This window comes from Acyrthosiphon pisum, chromosome X, assembly GCF_005508785.2.
Source record: "Acyrthosiphon pisum isolate AL4f chromosome X, pea_aphid_22Mar2018_4r6ur, whole genome shotgun sequence".
Classification (NCBI taxonomy): Eukaryota; Metazoa; Arthropoda; class Insecta; order Hemiptera; family Aphididae; genus Acyrthosiphon; species Acyrthosiphon pisum.
The window spans coordinates 79,435,018-79,453,658 of NC_042493.1; the positions used below are offsets into that span (position 1 = coordinate 79,435,018).

At 34.8% G+C, this 18,641-nt stretch overlaps 1 protein-coding gene across 2 annotated transcripts; it reads left to right on the forward strand.

The window, feature by feature from the left end:
• Positions 1-1,050: 1,050 nt before the first annotated feature.
• On the forward strand, positions 1,051-15,434 carry LOC100165139. Of its 2 annotated transcripts, none has more exons than XM_008189877.3 (14): positions 1,051-1,547; positions 5,357-5,776; positions 5,847-5,924; positions 5,987-6,039; positions 6,377-6,837; positions 6,911-7,212; positions 7,297-7,418; positions 7,494-7,680; positions 7,776-8,740; positions 9,299-9,663; positions 9,751-10,070; positions 10,137-11,748; positions 11,833-12,904; positions 13,916-15,434. In XM_008189877.3, exons 1-14 carry the CDS (start codon positions 1,494-1,496, stop codon positions 13,923-13,925), a joined length of 6,021 nt encoding a protein of 2,006 aa, XP_008188099.1. In that variant the 5' UTR covers positions 1,051-1,493; the 3' UTR covers positions 13,926-15,434. The 2 variants fall into 2 exon arrangements, with proteins under 2 accessions (XP_008188099.1, XP_001945220.2); XM_001945185.5 differs by having other exon boundaries at positions 1,052-1,547; positions 9,745-10,070.
• Positions 15,435-18,641: the final 3,207 nt, after the last annotated feature.

Genomic DNA, 18,641 nt, shown 5'->3' on the forward strand with positions numbered 1-18,641 from the left:
ATAAAGTTTTATCTGTTGGGCCAAAAAGTGTAAAAATTTAATACATAGCTCCTGATATATTGTTATAATATCAGTTGAAAAATATTAAAAATACATAGGCACAGTTTTTTTTTATAAGCATTCAAAGATGGAATTTTGACAAAATATATTAAATTTAAAATTTAATTATTATTTTTAGTTAAAAATGTATAAAATGTTCAACTTTTATAGCTAAGGATTAAATATTTGACACAAGGTCCCACGTAAGTATATAAATTACTTTATTCACAATAATATCATCAAATATACTTAGTAATATCATATAGAGTGACTGACTGTTTTCGCTCAGAATCGTTTTTCTAATACAATGATATTATATCATTGAATTCAAGTTTAACACCATCAATTACAGTGACCCACTTGTAACCTACTGTACAGCAGAGCGACATCCACCTTTTTTTATTTTTATTTTCACTTTTAATACCTAGTTCACAAAAAATTAACAGTTTTTAGAGCCAAAATACGCGCATAAAATCGTGTATGTCTAAATTATATAAAAATGAGAAAAAAAACTTTTCCGTTATGGCATCGATTTGTATTGGAGTCTGTTTCCTCGTAATGGCTATACCTAATTGGTACTTTTAGATGGTATGACAAAAAAATTAAAAATAAACAACAATATATCTTGTTAAATTGTGTGTTTATGGCATTCACTTTTGGCATCCAAGCCGTCGAAAAATTATTGTAATACAACTACATGGGTAAGTCGTATGAATAAGTAGGTGCTATTTATCTGACGACGTGACGATGACAGAGCAATGCATTACAGGTGAATAGCTTGGTAGTAAATTCTAATAATATTATCATACCGCCGCAGGTCGCCGAAGGGGTATGGTACGCGCGTTGCTGTCGCTGAGAAGACCGCGTACAGCGCAGTGAAATAAAATCTATATTTAGGGTACTCGCCGCCGCCGGTGGTGGCGCGTCGTCGTCACGTCGGCGCTCTGCGCTCGATTCATACGTCGCGGTGCGCTTTTCGCTCGTCATCCCTCTCCGACGACGTTCGCTCCACGTCCCCAAGGCGTAAACACGCAGCATCCTGTTATCACTCACTCTCTCTCACTCATTCACTCACTCTCTCACTCTCTCTCTCTCTCTCTCTCTCTCTCTCTCTCTCTCTCGCAATAACTCACTCACTCTTTCACTCTCACTCACTCACTCTCACTCACTCTCTGTCTGTCTGTCTGTCTCACACTCTATCCGACGCACACGGTTTTTTCGGCCAGAGAATCGAAGTGGCGGTTCTGTCGAATATTACGACGAACAGTGCCGCCGCCGTGGTCGTGCGTCACCGTCATCCGCGAGCCGAAATACCGACGCACTTAATCAACGACCGTAAACACAACGATGCTGACCGCACCGGGTAAACGGGACGCTGCGTCGTCTCGTTGGATTGATATTATTCGTTGAGCGCGGACGGCCAGTACCGCTGCCTACCGGTCCGATCGGCGGCCATGGCGACCGAATACCGACAACGTCCCGGCATGGGCGACCATTTCGACGACGAGGTAAAACGCACGAAAAAAGTATTTTATTAATAATTATATTATATGCCTAAGCCTCGAGTCCGGCGAATCTTTGATCATTATTAATGTCAAGCACTAGAGAAACGTGTTAAATATACGCGATGCTAGAATGGCATTATCATGTTATTATAATTTTGCACCAGAATTGCGCTGAAGAATGTGCATCGATAAAATAAAAAGAATGTTGACGTTTATTTTTGTCTTAGCAAATCCGTTTAACAGTTGATTTAATTCGGTGTGTCGTATTCCCGACTTAATTAACTTACTTAATTGACTTTACTTAACGGTAAAAATATAGTTTGGCGACTTGTGGTAAATTATGTCTATTGTTATTATTGATACTTTTTATATCTTTGCTTTTGAATTTCGATCAATATTCTGGTTCATTATGTTCCAAACATATTATATTACTGTGAGCTCACTCACGAGCGATTATATTACCTAATAAATAAATAATTATGGAAATTGGAAAGGTACGATAGTAGATATACGATATCTTCAATTTTGAATTATTTTACTAATCAAATAAATAAAATATCTATGTGATTTACAAACATAATTGCGATTTTATCGTATAATTTATATCAAATAGGTATACCTATAGATAGTTCATTCAATTTTTTACGAAACTTGTATAAAATATTCAAGATATGCAGGTATATGCCACTAATGACACAACATGCTTCAACCGTTTAGATATTCATTTATATGCCAAAATAAAGTTTATTTAAGAAATCAGTTCGTTTTGATACGCGAAATTCCAAACTCTTATCATGGCTCGCACGAGCCCACTATAGTGCTAGGTAAAATCTTAGAATAATAGAATGTACAATGCACCTATATTATACATTTATACATACATGATTCCGGTCTATATAATAATCAGGGGCGGTTCTTTACAAGCCCCAAGGGGAATAGGAGGTGAAAATATCTTGCATGTATACTTAAGTGTACTCATCTATACTTATAACACATCTCACTTTTTTCCATTGGATAGTAAATGAGAAATAATTGTATGTGTTACTTATACACTTTATACCAATAAATCAACTTTTTTTGTTTTTAGTAAAACATTTACATTTACATTTTAAGGCCATCATGATGATGGATAATGACTATTTGAGTTACTGCGTATTTACACAGGCAGGGGGTGACCCCACTACCGCAACTCGTAAAACCGTCACAGATAATAATAACAATAATAAAATACGAAATATATATGTCAACGACAACGGGCTAAAAAATACGATAGCATGATACGGTGACGATGGGGTGGGAAAATATACATAATACAGTAAAATATTTCACGACGATTTTGTCTGTATAAACGTTTTTTTCTTTTGTCGTCGAGAAATTATTATATATGGTAGTCAGGTAGTAGGATGATTATAGGTTGGTATACTAGCTCGCAGTCGACGAGCTATAACTAATAAGTATATATATATAATAATATAATGACGTGATGTGGACAATAAAATGTGATGATTTTGAAATACTATTGACATGACGTGTAACGGCTATACATTAACATAATATTATACAGATACGTACGTTTTTTTACCTATGTAGCTATATTGCTGTAGACAACGCGACGGGTAGAAAATCGATAGCACTACGAAAATAAGTAATTTTCGCGTAAACCGTATTGTGCAAGCGTCGCTCTCTGCACCCGACAGTGACAACAACTTACTATATATAAATGTAGTAGGTACCTACCTAATGCGATGGTTAAATGCGTTATCGATACATAAATATTTTATCCCTCAACACTGTCGAACTGTCGAAGGGCGAGTTTCTTGTCAGCACAAAGAACTACCTACGTTGAATTTTCAAAAAATTATTTTCACATAATAGAGTTTATTATTTCGTTGGTTTTATTTTTTTTATTAAATTTGCACTTCCAAGATGCAAACTTAATACGTTATTTTGATATTTTAACAAAATATAATAAAGTGGATGTAATAATAACACAAAAATATATATTATACAAAATAAAACCTTGGAAATAACATATTATATATATATATATAATATACTATTGTATAGTCTTATAGTCTTCGATATATATATATTATATTTAATTATATATTTAACATTATATATGAATTATTTTTTTGATTAAAAAATATTGATTTATGACTGATGAAATACGAAACCATAATATTTTGAACAACATAGTGAAGCAATTAAGGAATAAAAAACGATATTACGTTATGACAAATAATATGGAATCACTTTAAAATTCCTCGAAAAATGTAATAAAATATTTTTTGTTTGATCAAATAACAATATTTTCTAAATCATTATTAATTAATATAAATTACCCATCTAATACCGACATAGAACAATGGCTCATGGCGCATATACTAGACTAAGACAATTTCAAATTTTGACGTCTATGATATGTATATTGTCATATTGTGTTTAAACATTTAGCAATCCCCAGGGTAGGTATTTTTCCCATCTTCAAAATATGAGCGATACTTAAATACAACAAACATACCTATACATAAGTATAGACTAATATACACACTGAATGGACTAAATTTTGCTTTAAAGTAATTATTTAATTATAATAGTAATATTTTAAATTTCAGATAAAATAATAATTTTATTCTTATAATAATAATATATTTGCTGAGTGTATAACACAAATTCGTTTGTTGATGGCCCATACGCGTGATGCTACAACTGCCAATAAATTACCTATTTAATAGTAGGAAGGAAGAACATAAAAATAATTTTAGTTCATTCCTGTGGACTATGGTTTATGATAGTATAAAATATATTAATTTATTAGGTATCTATACCTATATAATAGTAGTATATTATACGACTATACGAGTAGTTTATTCATCATTAAATAGAGTATTTGTGAGACGTATAAAGCATTTTGAGTGCCAATTTTTTCACGAATAACAACAATATAACATATTATATTAGAAATTTGTTGAAACTACACTTCACTTAAATTCTTCCCATCTCAATACGCATTATTTTTTCTCATTAAAACTATCACAGAACAATTTCATAAAATACCCACAAATCTATCTATAAGTAAAATCACTCATGACTGTAGGTAATTTATTGATATAGGTACCTACTTGCTAACTGAGAAATATCAATTATCTGAAGTATAAAACGAGTTGAAAAGTTAATTTAATTTATACTTTTTAACTTCACTTGTTATTTTCGAATTTTCTTTAACTTGCCGATTAACTTACTAAGTTTCTTTTCTAATTAACGTGAAATTAACGAATTCATTTTTCAATTTAAAAAGTAAGTTAATCTATTTTGTTTTTAATTTTATTACATTTAACTATTTCAACAAAATAGACGTTTGCATGTCAAAAAATATTTAGTGTGAATTGTTAAAAGTTTAAAATTGTATATTTTTTCAATCTAACTTATTATATATAGGCAACAATTGTTTTTATTTTAGAAACAAACAACTTCAATGAAATACATACTATTTGGAAATACTGTGTAAATTATAGACAGTCTATAATTTAGTTTTGAGTTGGTAAAAAATAAAGTACCTACACTAGCGCTGTATAAAAAAAGTGTGTATTAACTTTTATCTTTTTGTTGATGATGCATATTATCTAAACTTAACTGAGTTTAAAAAAAAAATCATTGACTTGCCCAGCCTTGAATAAATTAAGACAGAAATCAATAATCATCAATAGTAAAGGTAAATTAATGAAGCATTCGTAACACGCAAAACCATTCACAGAAAAAATACTCATTTGTAAAAAAATACGTTCACCGTTTCATCGTTTTTTTTTTAGGATCTTGTGATGAGTTCAGCCCAACAACGACGAAACTGGCGTGGGATACTCATCGCTCTGATGGTCATCGTCGCGGTTTTAGCTATGATAGTAACGTCTGTAGTCTTATTGACTCCACCTCAACCAGAAGAACTGTCGGACTCGTACTCGGACTTGGAGAACGGTGGCAGAGCTGGTTCGGACTACTATTACAATCAACGGGCAAACGATGAACTTTGGTGGCGTCACCGAGGTATGAGGACATTACGTTTATCAGATATACTGTCAGATTCAGCAAACATAAAATTATTCAACGGAACGTGGATTTCTGGTACCGAGATATTTTACGTAACCAGCACTGGTAACTTGGCCATTATGGAGATTATGGCAGACGGTATTACACAGACTACTCACCACATAATGTCCAAAAAAACGTTACAGGTATCATAATATAGTATTATAAGAGCACAGAAATGAATATTTTATGAAAAGGGAATTATATTTCTTTCAGAAATTAAAAGGTCCGCTCGTGTCATTCGAACTATCACCTGATCGTAATCACGTACTCATAGGTCATCACGCAAAAAAAGTAATATTTTTACGAACGAAATAATTAACAATTAACATTTCTAATTATCCATTTTCTAACAGTTGTTGAGATATTCGAAAACGGCTCGTTATACGGTTTATACTGTGTCAACCAGGTTAGTATCATTCGAATAGATGTTTAATATTTCCCCCTTTTAAATATTTGTACCTAAATACTTGTTGCATACTTTATACTTTTAGAGCCAAAAGGTTTTTAAAATTACGTTAAAATTAAATTTCTTACCAAATAAATAATAATCCTAGATTTAATTTGGGTTTTATTTTTATTAATAATAATTGGTTAACGCACACTGGATAAAAGATATTTCATATTTATTTATATTTAAAATTATATAAAAATGCTTGTTGCAAGTTTAAAATCTTTTTTATGGCCACATTTTGTTAATTTTAATTTGTGAAGGAAAATATAATAATAATCGTTTATTTTTGTAGGCAAATGACCCCTATAACGTTGGAAGATCATCGAAATCACCGAAACGTAACCGCTTCTGCTGATCTTCAGCCATATTTTCTGCACGCTCAATGGCACAAGTTTTCAACTGTGACCGAGAAAAACGTCGAGTCTATGGCGTTGATCATCGTGTATCGGTATGATGTGTACTACGTGCCGTGGTCACTGGAATCGACAGCTACCCCGGGTACCAACATCGGGAAAAATAACGTTACAATCGATTCACAGACGTCAAACGTCACCAACTCCTCGTATACTCCTCTTTCCACTCCATCACTAAACGATAAACAAGACAACGGCGGAGACAACGACACGTCTAATAAATTGACATGGAACCCATGGCCTTACGGCCCAGTTCGCCGAATTACCACGTCTGGGTCCGGTGGATCGGGTACCGCTGCCGGAATCGTGAGCAACGGAGTAGCTGATTATCTATATGAAAGTAAGATATTATACTTGAAATATTTTTGAAAATATCAAAAAAATATTGTTTACGTATATTTGTATCGATATAGTGGAGATATTGAAGAGGTCCCCAGCCATATGGCCATCATCCGGGCGGTATCTGATGTACGCAACGTTTGATGATCGACGGGTGGGAGAATACAAGTATTCAGTTTACACGAAGGGTGGACGGCAAAATAACAACGTCGATGATGGTGATACCGAAAAACATTCTAAGCAGCGAAAACCAAAACGACGCAGGAGGCGTTTAAGGCGAAATTCAAAACCTGAAGAAGCACCAAGTATAGCGGAAGACGACAGCACATCTGAGTATTATTTGTACCCTCATATACGCACTCTTAAATATCCAAAGGTAAGTCGTAAGTTTTCAGAAAAAGATTAGAAACAAATTAGTAATTAATATTGAAATAATTAATAAATAATTTTCTGTAACCAGGCTAACACACCAAATCCCGCAGTCACTTTATCAGTGATCGTAAATCTCGATCAACTAGAAAATAAGCAAATACAACCAAAAATACGCACCTTGACACCACCACCAATTTTCCAATATACTGAGTGAGTGGTGGTACAAACATAAATTGTTAGTAATTGAGTGAGCAGTAATAATTAATTAATTTTTGTACGAAACAGCGATTACTATTTCACGGCAGTTCAATGGGTAAACGACGGAGGTGTCGGCAGTGGAGGTGGAAGTCTCGAGATCGACGATGATAAATCGGGTGCTTCGGCAGCCGAGGTATGCGTGGTGTGGCTGAACCGAGCACAAAACACAAGCGTGACGACGCTCTGCAAATCACCCATGTGGATGTGTCAGGAGGTACGGAATTAATACCTAGTCGTAAAGCTATATCGCTATTGTTGTGCATACTACCTGTAGAGTATTTAAAAGATAATGTGATATTTGTGTGATAGACCCAAGTGATTAACGCAGTAGGAGCTGTTGGCGGTGGCAGTGGTATAAGAGGTGGACAAGGAAGTGAGACTTTCAACAGTGATCGCGCTCGTCGTCGATACAGACGCAATGGTGGTGGATCACAGAAAACATCACATGAAGCAGTCCATGGAATGAAAAACAACAGTATTAACGCATCTTCGCCGAACAAAGACCACCGCCGTCGCCGTCAGCCGCACCAGCACGGCCAACATAAGCATGGTGGTCAACATCAGCATAACGGCCACCACAGCCGTCGGCGACGAGACGGATACGTTAACTCTGGTAGCTACGAAGTTCCGAGAGGACGATATGGTGGTTGGGTGGATGCCACTGTCGGCGGGGCCGGTGGTGGAGTTCCGTCGACCGGAGGTGGTGTCAGCGATGGCGGCTACCGTATGATCTCGGCCACCACTTGGTGGTCAGGTGGACCCAACATCAACGATGGGGGAGAAAACTTCATAGGCGACGACGGATACGCGGGCATAGCTAGTTTCGGTAGCACTGGTACTGGTGCTGTGTATGCGATGGCCGCCTTGGTTCGCAAGGGATGGGAAACGGGTGACAAGGAACTGACACCACGAGCGCCAGTGTTCGCGACGGATGGTCAGGGATACGTTAGCGTGGCACCGGTACGCGATGACGAGCACGATGACAACGAAGAGGAAGACAGTGAAGGAGGGGTGCGTCTCCGACGACCGACCGTAAAACAGTCATCACGCGACCGAAATGGCAAAAGCAGGGCACAGTCGTCAATTGGAAAGTATTATGCTCAAGTTGTAGCTGTAAACATAACGAAGAAACTTTTAGCGCCACTAACATTTGGTGAATTTGACGATGACAACGACAACGATGGGAACAAAGAAGACAAAAAAAAAAGCAAAGTCGTCACTAAAAGTTGGACGGTAGTCAGGATTTTGGCTTGGGACCAACGAACTGATATGATGTAAGTCATTTATCATGTTTACTCATGGGATATTAATAAATGCGATTTCTAAACCTTAACGGACAGTCTTAAAAATAATTTAGTTTTAAGTGAATAAGTTCACATAATATTTCCTGAAAATTATGAAATCTTGTGAAATCTATTTATATACCATATTATTGTGTACATTTTCAGTATACTAGGTTTAAATGTATTTTCAATAATATTTATTTATAATATTTTTTTAACACTACTTAAGGTAAGAGATCCGCAAAAAGTTAGTATCACATATTTTTATAAATAAAACATTGATAAATATAGCCAATGAAAACATTATTATAACGTATACAAACAAATTAATACTATACTCCCGCCCACGAGAGAAGTAACCCGTTTCGCGCATGCTGACTGGCGGAATTCCCCCACTTAGTGCCTTTCACTGTATGTCAAATACGTGGAGATGCGTGGATTCGGACGCGATTTGGTCGGGACACAAGTTACTTCTCTCGTGGACCGGAGTATATGACTAATAGCCATTAGCTATTTTATTGTTTATTTTTTTCCCATCACGTTTTATAGTTACTTTCTTGCCGTACCATCCGGTCGTGGTGCACCACACCACCGTCATTTGTATGCAGTCAAGTTTACGTCTGCGGCATCTTCAACTACAGTAAATACTGATGCCGGTTACCGAATGGGACACCATCATCAACAACAGTTCCGTAAAACTTACCGTCATAGCAACCGTAGCAGGCCAGTGTGTCTAAGTTGCGATATAGGTTTTACCGGCAACATAAGACGTCGCGAACGTCGTGAATTTGGTGGAAAACAGAACCGAATGGATGAGGCGCGAGACGGTCGGTTAAGGCAGCAACAGCGGGAACGATGGGAAAATCTAAAGGAAGAAGAAGAAGACAATGAAGAGGAGGCTGCCACCGCGGAAGGTAATATCTAATAGATAATACAAAGTTAAATGTTAATTAATCGGATAACGTAAACGTTTATAATTTATAATTTCCGCGCAGAAGCAGAACGCCGTCAGCAGCGAAATCGTCGACAGCAGCAACGAGAATTGCAGAATCGTGGAATGTTGAGACACTGCACATACTTCGATGCCCAGTTCTCACGGGATGGTAGCCATTATGCTTTGGTGTGTCTGGGCCCTTCAGTTCCATATGTTACATTGCATAGAACCATATTAGATGATATTGACAATACTGAAGACAACAGTGATGGTAGTGGAAGTAGTGATGAACCAGACAGCGTTCCACTAACTACACAGAAAATGCCTAAAGATTCTTCCTACTCCTTTGAGTTGATTGCTCTTATAGAAAATAACACTCGTCTACAGGTAATATTTTGTGACTATTTCATAAACAGAATATAACTAATATAAAATTGTTCATGGATTTTGCAGGACAAATACACGAATCGAGTTTTGCTACCAGGTACCAGAACTTTTCAATTAAGACTTTCCGGCGGTCGTAAACTGACCACTTCAGGGGGCTTACATTTTAATGATCCACTTGCAGCAGCTGATTATTATAGTAATGGTGGCGACCAACAGCAACATTTTTCGACTAAAAAACGTCCAGATTCAGATCCTCTGACCGTGGCACAGGTCCGATTGTATCTACCATTAGGCGTTTACGATCCTGAGGCTGATCCTCGACCAGAATTCATGTCAAACCATATCAGAAATTCTGGAAACTCTGATAAAGGTGATATTACTAATGCCGAAGTAACCGCTAAAACCAGTGACAGCTCTTCGACTAAGCACAGCCATCGGCGTCGACGAAGATCGTCATCAACTGCATCTTCCGCACATAATAGCAATGATGACAGTGGAGATGGATCAAAACGACAACGACGTCCTCGGAAAAAACAACGTCAACATCGTTTGAAAAAGTTGTATCCTATGCTTGTGGTAGTTAACTCAGACCCAGGGTCACAGGCTATCACTGATCGATTTACTGATCGATTAGGCTATACTACAGGATTACTATGCTCAGGTTCATTGGGCAGAACGCTACCGAGTGCTAGTGGTAGAAGTTCAGCAGGCCTAAGATATAGTGGGAATGAGTGGGATCGTCAGCGGCCGAGAGGTCGTCGGGATCGTCGGTCTCCGGCGACTAGATATTATTCCTCTGGACATTCAGACGACTACGATGACGACTCTTATGACTTCGATCAAAATAATGACGACGATACAAATAATAATGAGTACGTAGTGGCTGTGATAGATACAGGACGAGGGACATGGGCCCGAGGTTATGAGTCGTTGTTGGCCTTAAATTATGGGGATGGCAATGACGGATATGGAGATGATGGCGGAGAAGACGATGTTGGGCCAGGTGGACTTCTAGGTACTGCTGACCTTCGTGATCAGTTGGAAGCAGTTGAGTATCTGCTTTCAAGCTCTACCGCCACCAGCGATGGTTTTAAAGACAGTGGTCAGGGGTATTACAGCGAAGATCGCCCAAGAGGTAGTAGCAGCCGTGACCGTTCTAGATGGTTTTCACCGACTTCACAATCAAATAGAAGGTACTATAGCGATGATGATGACTATTATGACGATGACGAAGAATATGATGACAGTACCGACAAAAATGACAACGAAGATTACTACTATTATTACTATAGCAATGACGGAGATAATGGTGACTATGGTGATGATAACCGAGGAGATAATTTTTACAGGGACAACGATGGTAAGAGAAGTCGTAGAGACCGTAGAGGCGCTAGTGACACAAAAGCAAACACTGAGGCACTACGGTTACCATACGTAGATGCAAGTAAAGTAGCGTTATTGGGCGGTGGACCAACATCGCCTTCAACACCACCATCAGTCTATGGTGGATATGCTGCTGCTCGGATGGCTTTATGGCAAACCATTTATGGTGGTGCGCCAATTGTGAAAAAAAGTGATGAATCTGGTGACAAAGGAAATAGAAAGGAACCTGTGGCAATTCGATCTTCGTTCAAGTGTGCTGTAACTATGGCACCTGTATGTTCATGGCGCCTATATGGTGAGTGACTATATTATATTTATTATGTATATTAATGGTTATTGGGTGGTGTTTTATATTAATAATCTCAATGGTGTGTTGTAGCTTCTGCATTTGCTGAACGTTACTATGGATATTACGGGGAAAATGATAGAGATAACTGGATGTCATATGACCGTTCAGACTTAATACCATTAACACCTTCATTTAACGAGTCATCGTTGTCGCCGTCTTCAACAGGAAAAGGAATAAACTTATTAGTGATGCATGGAACAGCGGACACTATAATACATCCACAGAACTCAATGATGCTAGTTCGAGGAGTCATGCAACAACAGCAGCAACAATTCGTACCTGGACTTATAAGTAGTGTTGGACGTCGAAATAATAATTCAACTGCATCTGGAGGACGATTCGCTGGAGGGTTTCCTACACGAGTTGGAGCCATTCGGATATCACAACTAGTAATGCCAGACGCAGACTTGAGTAATTCAAGAATGGCAACAGACGTAGAAAACAGTTCTCCGATAGAAAACCACCATCAACTACTTCACTCAATTTTCGGTCATGTCACACAATATCTGGCCTCAGAGTGTTTTACCAGTGTAGGCGATGGAAACCGAGGCCGAGGCATTAGGACACGTAGCCGACGCTTACGAAAACGGAGGAGAAGGAGATGGAGGACCAGCAATCGAGACCAAGAAAAATCAGACGACCAGCAGCAGCAGAAACGGGGAGAAGAGCACCAACAGCACCAGCAAAACCAGCGCAGTGACAAAAGTAATTCTGATACTAGCAATGAAAGCGGTGGGGGTGGTGACCGTAGTTCCGGCGGTAGATACCGTCGACACGATATTGATAGCAATCAGCCAAACTCGGAGAGTAGTATCAAGAATGACATGGTAGAAGTAAAAATTAAGGTTAATGGCGCTTATAGTGATAATAAAATAAAAAATATTAGTTGGCTTAACAGCTACATGGGAAATTTTACCATTCCTAATAACAGTAATAACAATAGTAACAATGTCAGTAAGAGAAAAGAACGAGATGACGACGATGGAGCAGAAGTCGATGAAGAAGATGATGAGGGCGAGGAAAGCGACGACGAATACTATGACGCAGAAGAGAATGACGAAGAAGACGGAGATAGTGAAGATGGAGATAATGACGACGATGAGTAAGTTTTTCAACAACGTGGCAGTATTAACATCACCCTTGATGTAATTACTACTGTTGCTGCTGATTGTTGAACTAATAGTCAGTCGAATAGTGAAAATATAATAAGATAAAGGGAGAGTAATTAAGAAAGAGTAGTAATAATCTTATTAGTTTGATTAGATTCTTTAAAGATACTTAAATTTTAAATTTATATTACGATCAACAACAATCAACCAAAAGTGAACAGATATAAAGACTTATTTTAGACAGACTATAAATGTATCAAAAGGCTACCTATTTATAATTATATTACTATAATAGTTTTTTGTTGGTAGGTAATAGGTATTAAATCAATTATTTCAAAAAAAAAATAATACGAATTTAGCTAACGAATTAGTCATTTATACTTTATACTATGTAAAATCTACATTTTAAAACTTGTTCATTCATCACCTGAAATTTTAATCACCACATTTTTATTGTAAGTATTTAGTCATGCAATTATCTTTAAAAATACCATTAGCCAGAAGAAATAGTAAGGTTAGGTTCAGTTAGGATTTAAAACCTTAAGTGGCAATTTTTGTATTAGGTACATTTGTGATTTTATTTTCAAATTTTTTGTGAGAGGGTTTCGATAATCGTAGGCATGCTTTTTTCTCCTCCAAATTGAAAATAAGAAGTTTCTTCTGCTGATACTTTTTTTAAAAATATTCTAACATTATTAAATTGTTATTACTTATGCAGTTATACCTATTCATTTTTATAAAGTGAACAAATATGTATAATTTGGTTAAGAACATATTATAATGTTTCACTTTAATAGGTATTTTATGATTAAATAACTATCATATTTTTAAAGACAGTATCACCGGTTTCTTCGATATTTATTAAACAAAGTGTTATCATTTAGTACTTTTATACTCATTAGTTGATACGTTATATTGTAACTGTTTAAGGCATTTTCTGATCTCTATTTTTATATCAAGCGTGTTATTACCTATTTAGTCTTGATATATGATTTGCCTCCTAGGTATCCTTGACTCTTGACAAGTTATTATTCAGCAACATGATGATGAGCGGAAACCAGCTCGTGGATTTTTATGGCACTATGATTATTAAATATTTTATTTTTAGGTTAACCAAGTAACATTAGTTTTAATAATATTCATCAAAGACAACCAAATCATTAGAAAATAATCTTTAAACCAATAAATACCATTGTATTTTAAAAATCTCCTAAAAAATAACGAAAAATAATTTTCTAATCTCCAACAAAATCATTCAAAGATTTCATTAGTAAAAATATTAGAGCTCCTTGACTATAACATTTCACCATGAATTACAATAGTCAATTTATTTTATTTGGATGACAACAACGTCGTTTATCGTATCCAATTTAATTAGTTAATATTGTGAGCGATTTTATATAAACACAAATTACATTCTAAAATTACTTGAACTCTATTATGGAGAAAATAAAATATACAATTTTAGTATTCTCTATCTTCATTGGTATTTTTAACACCACATAATATATTTCAAATTCAAAATCATATCTATTATAACTGTTGTTATTATTACAATATTTTATTATAAGTTATAAGTGTTAGTTATTATTAGTTATAATTATTATTATTATAACATTTTTACCTATATGTATCATAAGTAGGACGATATAACAAATGTAGCACAATAACGAAGAAAACAATCTACTTCATAATTCGTACATCCGGAAATATAATTAATATCACTTAAAACATGAATGGGAATGCACAGAGTCAAAGCAAACATTAATTAACTAACCTTCTTTATAATATTGATATATCACATAATCGTATCTCTATTTTTATTACGTTATAAAAACCATTCCGACAGTTTATAAAATATACCGACATAATCAAAATTGGGTTTCATTGTATTTTGCAAAATTCGCAATACAAAATTGTTTATCTACTAATAAATAAATTATTAGAATTTAATTTTTATTATTTTTGTGGAATGGCCGCTTTTTGTATAACACGTAATTGATAACAATAAGTATATTAATTATACTCAAAGGAATAAATTATAATTTGTGATACTAAAACATTTTATTATCGTCTATTACTTATTTTATTTTTTATTTTATTTAATTTATTTACTTATTTATAGAATCAAAATACTTTTTATAATTAATACCTTTAGATACCTTTATAACTTCATAATTTCTTACTATGCCTACATAATTATAGTTTGAAAAATAATTTATATTATAGTTGACCTGTATTTTCTTTTTTAAAAATTATTATCATTGTTATTGTGTTAACTTTATTAATTTTATTCTTTATTATAATATATATACACGATACATCCATACTAATATGAAGTGTATATTTTTCTGTATGTTTCAATGTGCCTCTATGTTGGTACATTATTATTAATTACATACATATAGAATACACAACTATAATATTATATCATATAATTATTATCACTGTTATTGTATAGAAGAAATCTAAAAAATATATTATACCAAACTTGAATAATAAAGAGTGTAATAATTGGATTTAGTTATTGTCTATTAACTACATAACATACCTACAATTTCGTGCTCACATAGGCATATACCTAATCGTGGTATCACCCGTCAGTGGCGTATGTAGGAATAATTTTTATATTGGGCCAATTTACCACTAGTCAAGCATGGCCATTACTAGAATTTTTTTAGGGAACCAATTGGTTATAATTAGAACATAAATAGTAGAAATATAGATTGCGGTATTTTATTTTATAAAAATTAATTATTATATTATAATAGGACCAAGGTATTATATAAAATTAATTTATATATAGGTATATATATATTTTTTTAAATATTGACAATTTTATCTATAATAAATGTTGAATTACGATATGAATCATCATCAAAGCAAGTCTTAATAATCTAACATTTTCATTTTCTTTGTTGATTCCTCAAAAATATTTTTTATCAACCTAGTGTTGAAATATTCCAGTAAGCCTTGTAATTAATACGACGGTGATTGGAAATCAACTTAAAAAAAAATAGAGAACGCACATCAACATATGTAAACACAACTTTAAAGCATTGATGGTTATCAGTGATAGGTAACTTATCACTTATCAGCAAGTAAACAATTTAAATTCCAATTTTCACAGTTAATATTTACTATCAAATATAACAAAAACCTTAGGTATGAGTGTATGACATATAAACTAATGGACAGCGCTTAGAGTGAGAGGTCAGGGGTCTTACTCTCTTTTCTTTCTTCTTTCTTTCTCTTATATAATTCCAATGCATTGATGGCAGGACAGAGTGGAATGCGCAGTCCATTAGTTTATAGACGTATGGGTATGACATCAAAAGTACGCACAGGCCACTGGTTATGGTTATGGAGGGATGACACAAGAATTTTTTTCCTCGGGGGGTGATAAATGGCAAGTCAATTTTTTGAAGGGGCAAACTCAACAATAATTGTACTTCTATCAATAGAAAAAAAAAATAATGATTTATGTATCAGTAAACACTATTATAGTGAGATTCAGCATTATATAATAACATATATTTAATACGTCACAATAATAATTTACAAAAATGACAATTCAAATTATTAATTAATAAAAATAATCAAAAATCATCATTAACTTATAGTCGTCGTGGGTGGCTATCAACCATCAGCGTTATTATTATTGTTTTTCAGTTTTTGAGATTTAATATTTAAGTGAAATCAAACAACATTTACACCGACAACATTTATACCAAGTACCATAACGAATGAACGAAATGCGACCATGCACTAGTGTACACACACGACACACACACACACACACACACACACACACACACACACAAATGCAGGGGCAGATTTACCCATAGGCCACCAAGGCACGTGCCTAGGGCGCAATATTTTTTTGGGGCGCAATTTTTTAGTTAATTTTTACTTTTTAGTTTTTCATAATTTCATAATTATATTTACTTAACTAATTTTATATTTTTATATTCATTTTTTTTTGTATACAACTTGCATAAAACTGGAGATAACCTAAAATACAGGGGTGTGCGGCGTCATCACATACAATATTGTGTATGGCATATACGCAAAACGCCAGCCAAGGCAGTCAAATATACTGCCTCGGGCCGCCGGGTACATTGTGTATAGCCGCTCTACTAGCTAGGTGGGGGACAGCTCGCACAGTGCTTATCAAGTAAATTATTAATTAATTAACTGGAATGACCCGCCTCACCCCACACCCGGCACCACAATAAGGGTGCGCGGGCGCGCGGCCACCAAACTCGTCTATTCCTAGAATAATGGAATTGATTCTGGAAATTAGATGTCTTTATAAAGAACTTAATAATAATAAACATTGCGACGACGCGCAACGCTCACTGTCGCCCATCTCCTACATAGTGCATACTGCTCAGAAATCTACTAATCGATTACGTTTATAGAGACTATATAAAGTGCTCATCACTTTAATCAGTACCTACTTGGCTACCTATAAGAAAACATCAATTACAATATTAAAGATTAAACATGTCCAGTAAAAAGGTGAGCACCAGTTTAAAAAAATAAGGCAAGAAAAGTTGGCCGATCGAGAAGAAGTATTGAATAAAACAATTTTTATAGTTTTGTTTTGTTTCATGGAACATTACCCCCCCCCCCCCCCCCCGTGGGAGCACTACAATGTACAGGGGCGCTAGTGTTGTAATGCCTTGGGGCGGAAAAATAGTAAGTCCGCCCCTGCACACATGACATATACATATACACATACACAATTAACAGTATGACGACTCATGTGGGAAACCCGACTAACTAATAGGTGAACGCCTTTTATTGACATTCATAGAAAAAAAACTAAAAAAATTGGAAACTGAACATGTCCCTAAACGGTTCAAAACAAATCAAAATGTTTTGAAAATTTCATCATGTATATATAATGAAAATATAAACAACCAGTGAAAATTTCATGTAGGTATCTACGATCATTTGTTTTAAAGTTACACCGAAAACCAAAGTTGATTTTGCGTAAAAATTCCCGTTTTTCCTTAATTTTTCTTTTGTTTTTCACGGCACTTTAGAAAACTACTGGAAAATTTTTTATTTTTATTTTTTTATAAAAAGGAATTTGTTCCAGGAATTCGTTCCTTCCAAACAAAGCAATTCCATACATCTAAGGTTATAAGTTTTTGAAAAACAACAAAATAAAAAAATTTTTCTATGTGAATAATTTATAATATTTTAATGTCTAACTTCAAACGCTCGTATACACAGCTTTTATTCAATTTTCAAAGCTTAGATATAAATAAATACATTTATGAATATCTAACTCGAAATAATATGCCAATTAACGTGATTTTGGTAAATTTTGTCAACATTTTAACTTCAGACGCTAATAAAAAATTATTGTGGATTTACTCTCAATTTTAGATTCTGAACGGAGTGATGAATGTGGGGATTTCACAATGATATGTGTTTTTAGATTCTGAGTGAAACGATGAATGTATTGATTTTACAATGATGCGTGTTTTTTTATAGATTCTGAGTGGAACGATGAATGTATTGATTTTACAATGATGTGTGTTTTTTAATTTTTTTAATTTTTTTTAATTTTTTTTTGTGTCTGTGTACACGATAAGTAGTCGAAATAATGCTACGATTTTCAACTTCAGTATCTTGTTCGATCAGAAAGTGAATATCGTTGGTGCATTGGGGAGGTACAAAATTTAAATTTCCCAGTAGTTTTCAAAAGCGCCG